Source organism: Engraulis encrasicolus, chromosome 15 (assembly GCF_034702125.1).
Source record: "Engraulis encrasicolus isolate BLACKSEA-1 chromosome 15, IST_EnEncr_1.0, whole genome shotgun sequence".
Lineage (NCBI taxonomy): Eukaryota > Metazoa > Chordata > Actinopteri > Clupeiformes > Engraulidae > Engraulis > Engraulis encrasicolus.
Window position 1 is genome coordinate 10,750,743 of NC_085871.1, and position 5,000 is coordinate 10,755,742.

Below are 5,000 nucleotides of genomic sequence, written 5' to 3' on the forward strand. Positions count from 1 at the left end.
CTTCTCCTTCTCTTTTCAGCTCAGAGTGTAAAATCACACAAACCTTAATCTCTCAACTGTAATGGCTCCTGCTCTCAGCACTCGGTTAGATGGAGCTTCTTGCTTACAAGTGTGTGTGTGTGTGTGTGTGTGTGTGTGTGTGTGTGTGTGTGTGTGTGTGTGTGTGTGTGTGTGTGTGTGTGTGTGTGTGTGTGTGTGTGTGTGTGTGTGTGTGTGTGTGTGTGTGTGTCTGTGTGTGTGTGTGTGTGTGTCTGTGTCTGTGTCTGTGTGTGTGTCTGTCTGTCTGTGTGAGAGAGAGATAGAGAGAGAGACTGAGAGAGAAGGGGAGATTGTGTTCCTTAGAGGGCAGTGAAAGCACCCCTGGGTTAAATTGCCTCTTGCTTATAAGTGTCTGTGTGTGCGTGTGTGTGCATGCGTGTGTTCGTGCGTGTCTGTGTGTGTGAATCTGTCTGTCTGTCTGTCTGTCTCTCTGTCTCTCTGTGTCTGAGAGAGAGAGAGAGAGAGAGAGAGAGAGAGAGAGAGAGAGAGAGAGAGAGAGAGAGAGAGAGAGAGAGAGAGAGAGAGAGAGGGGAGAAGGGGCCAGTGAAAGCATCCCTGGGCTAAATTGTGTGTGTGTGTCTGTGTGTGTGTGTGTGTGTGTGTGTGTGTGTGTGTGTGTGCGCGTGCGCGTGTGCGTGTGCGTGTGCGTGTGCGTGTGCGTGTGCGTGTGTGCGTGTGCGTGTGCGTGCGTATGTGTGTCCTGTATGTGTGCACACGTGTGCCTGAGTGTGTGCCTGCGAGTGAGAGCATCCCTGGGCTAAATTGCCTCTTGCTGGTCTGTACTCCTGAATGCTTCCCCGAGTACAGATTGCCTAGCATGCCAAAATGGCCCTGCACTGCAAGATAATGATCCTTAAACTGTGTGTGTGTGTGTGTGTGTGTGTGTGTGTGTGTGTGTGTGTGTGTGTGTGTGTGTGTGTGTGTGTGTGTGTGTGTGTGTGTGTGTGTGTGTGTGTGTGTGTGTGTGTGTGTGTGTGTGTGTGTGTGTGTGTGTGTGTGTGTGTCTTTGGAGTACAAAACCTGAGTCCTTACTAATCAATGTGTTATTGACCTTAAAGTAGCGAAAAGGCTTAAGATGCACCTACACGAGACATGCACACACACACACACGTCACACGTGCACGCGCACACACACGCACTCACGCACACACACGCACACACAAGTATGCACACCCACATACGCACACACACACACACACACACACACACACACACACACACACACACACACACACACACACACACACACACACACACACACACACACACACACACACACACACACACACACACACACACACGCACACACACCCTTCTTCTAACACATGTCTTTTCCTCTTCCCTCTCCAGAACCATCAAGGTTGAAGTCTATGACTGGGATCGAGATGGCAGGTGAAGATGTGTTGACCCTTTTTAACCTCTGTCTCATCAGTCTCTCTTTTCCTCTGTGATGCCTAGATATCACTCTCTCTTTATTTCTCTATCCCACACTTTTCTAACCTCCATCCGTCACTCTTTTATCTGCCACTCTCTATATAGGCTATCTCTCTTTTGTTCTTCTTCGACATCACAATCTCGTTCATCCTTCTCTCGTTTCTTCTCTCCAGCTATCACTCACCATCTCTATCTTAACGCTCTATTAAGCAGTGTGCTCCATAGGTCGCTATTTTCCTCTCTTTTCTTATCAATCTCTATTTGTTTCTCTCTTCCACCCTATTTGACCTTTATTCCTTTTTGCCATCATACTCTTCTCCCCTGTCTAGTTATCACTCTCTCCTTATTTCTCTACCTGACCATATATAACCTTCTCCATTTTTCTCTCTTTTTCCTCTTGTGGTTCTAACTCTTCCTCCCTTACACATTTGTTTTTTCCTTGTTCTTCTCAAGCCTCTGCTGATGCTCGTTTTCTCTCATTCTTCTTCCCCCTCCTCTCTCTCTCTCTCTCTCTCTCTCTCTCTCTCTCTCTCTCTCTCTCTCTCTCTCTCTCTCTCTCTCTCTCTCTCTCTCTCTCTCTCTCTCTCTCTCTCTCTCAATATTTCTCTTTCGCTCTCTGTGCTAATTGCCTCAGGCTATGTTAATGCTAATAGCAGTTGACTGTATCCGCTCAGATCACTATTGTCTGTTTAGCATCTAAGTCAACTGCTATTTAAGCTGTGCTAAACCCTCCTTACTGTCTCTGAGTTTTCACTAATAGCATAGGGTGACAATACCTCAGACGTGAAATACGATGCCAATTTTCTTTGTGAAGTCAAGTCAGCTTTTATTGTCAGCTTCTTCATATGCATAGGTCATATTACCAATTTTCTTTGTTTTACCTCGGACTATTACTTCAAATGTCCTTAAAATATGTAATGTTTTAGCTTGGTAAATAGAGGACAGACACTGATATATTGGGGGAAGATTTCATACTGTTCCGATACACCAGGGATGTCTTGTCACCCTAAGCTAGCATAGCGAGAACTCACTGCTAGTCCTAGCATCATAACTCATCTGCTCTGCCTGTGCTAACCATCGACTGCTCTTCCTCTAGCCTTTGTGCTATCTAGCCTGTATGTTCTAACCTGTCGATAGCCTGTCTGCAAACCCTGTCACGCAAACCTATCGCTAACTGTTTACTGGTGTTGGCTTTTAGCTTCCCATGCTAGTTGATCCTCTGCTAGTTGTAGCCTACCGCTAACCCCACAACATCACCTTGGTGCTGGCTCTTGACATTATCACACATTCCACATAGTTCAGACATTGGGCACTGCTAGGTTCCAAGTCAAACCAATTCCTTCTGTCCTTTCCTATTGCTTGTGGCCTTGTGATGCAAGGCAAGAGTTTTTTTCAATATAACTCATTTGCCGTCAGGATGTTGAATGGGGGAAAAGTCCATCACCTTTATTGTTTTCTCCACGGAGACAGAGCGATATCAAGAGGCCATAAAGCAATAGGAAAGGACGGGAGGAACTAGTCTGACTTCCAGCCCTAGTTGCCGGTCCCTTTTAGTAGGTGTTTGATGGGAAAGGTCAAAGGTTAAGGTTCATGTTTTCTGCTTGATGCTAATCGCTAACCTTTTCCCTCTGCTTCTGCCTGCACGCAGTCATATGGTATAGAGTTATAAATATGGCATCGTTATATATGCTATATATTTATTATGTATACTGTGTATGCATACTTATATGTGTACCTAATAGCAGTGACCATAATTATTATTCATGTCATTTATGTAGCGTTTTCGCAGATTCCAAGGACACTATACAGCGTTTTAAAAAACGGGGATCGGCACACTCAGACAGGTTTCAAGAAAAAATCAGATCCGACAAGTAAGACCTTAAGAAAACAGTAAGACAACAAACAAATTCAAACAAACAAACAAAAGCAACCCAGAACATATTATACCTCAGAGCCAGTGTATAGAACAAAAGCAGCGATGTGTCACTCAATACACACTCTAGGTGTATGTGTTAGCTGAATGTTGTTGTATGCGTGTGTGCTTGTGTGTGTGCATGTGTGCGTGCGTGCGTGCCTGTGTGTGTGCGTGCGTGCGTGTGTGCTTGTTTGTGTGTGTGTGTGTGTGTGCGCGTGTGTGTGTGTGTGTGTGTGTGTGTGTGTGTGTGTGTGTGTGTGTGTGTGTGTGTGTGTGTGTGTGTGTGTGTGTGTGTGTGTGTGTGTGTGTGTGTGTGTGTGTGTGTGTGTGTGTGTGTGTGTTATTTGCAGCCATGACTTTATCGGAGAGTTCAGCACAAGCTATAGAGAGCTGTCTCGTGGCCAATCACAATTCAACGTCTATGAGGTATGTACATTTGCAACCAGAGACACACACGCACGCGCGCGCGCGCACACACACACACACACACACACACACACACACACACACACACACACACACACACGCACGCGCACGCACGCACACAGGATGAGAGTTGGTGGAGGCATCTCTTAATTAAAGGAATGGTTTCTCACTCGGAAGCAGAGCGTGCAGAATGTTTATTTTCAGCTGTGGAGGTCTAATGAAGCAGGATGGGATGATGGAGAGATGTATGGAGAAAGAGAGAGAGAGAGAGAGAGAGAGAGAGAGAGAGAGAGAGAGAGAGAGAGAGAGAGAGAGAGAGAGAGAGAGAGAGAGAATGATAGATAAACAGGAGAGAGGAACTTAGATCTGGTTTACACGTAAATAGATGAAGGGATGTATGGAGAGAGGCGTGGCGAAAGAGAGAGAGAGTATAGAGAAAGTCTTAGTGAGGTATGAGACAGGGGATGGAGAGATTGAGGAAGGGAGAGAAACAACATAGGGGATGAAGTAGGAGTAGGTGCTGGGATGGATGGATGGATGGATGGATGGATGGATGGATGGATGGATGGATGGATGGATAGAGGAACTAAGAAAAGTATGATGATAAAAGTATGAAGAGCCGTGGAGTGATGACGTGATAGGAAGGAAGATGGAGATGGTTGGAGGAAGACTGAACGATGAAGATGGTGAGGAGAAGGGAGGTGTGAAGAGAGAAGGAGGCCGAGAGTGGAGCAGAGGAGAAGCATGAAGAGGTGGAGACAAGAACAAAAAAGTTGAATTAAAAACGTGTGACTGTGGCTGTGGCAGATTTGAGATGGAAACAGACCAACAGAGGTGTTAAAAGTAAAAGCAAAAGTAAATTCATGGTGTAAATACAACACTAGCACATGATATTACACCGCTGTTACACTATTTACTCCATTGTACCTTATGAGGTAGATAGACTGAATATACTGAAAAACACTAAAATCCTAACAAGAACCCATGTCAAACATTATCCAACTAGCGCAGAGTTAGCTGATCATAAGACAAGTGCACAGGTCTATTTTTTACTCAGATATGTTGCCTGTTCTGGAAGGAACCGATTTTTTTTTTTTTTACTTTTACTTTTGGCACCTCTGCAGACAAAGGTTGAAAAAAGGGTAAAAAGAAAACTCCACGCCAAGCTGTTCGTTGTTACCTATGC

General features: G+C 45.2%; 1 protein-coding gene across 2 annotated transcripts in view; it reads left to right on the top strand.

Moving 5' to 3' along the window:
- The window catches only part of LOC134463764 (copine-8), a 195,305-nt gene that overhangs the window by 141,784 nt on the left and 48,521 nt on the right, over positions 1-5,000 (top strand). Inside the window, exons 10-12 of one of the 2 annotated variants that reach the window (XM_063217026.1) lie at positions 1,390-1,431; positions 3,252-3,344; positions 3,739-3,814. In XM_063217026.1, the coding sequence (XP_063073096.1) occupies positions 1,390-1,431; positions 3,252-3,344; positions 3,739-3,814 (211 nt within the window). The remainder of the gene's footprint in view (positions 1-1,389; positions 1,432-3,251; positions 3,345-3,738; positions 3,815-5,000) is intronic. The other variant, XM_063217027.1, reaches the window with a different exon arrangement.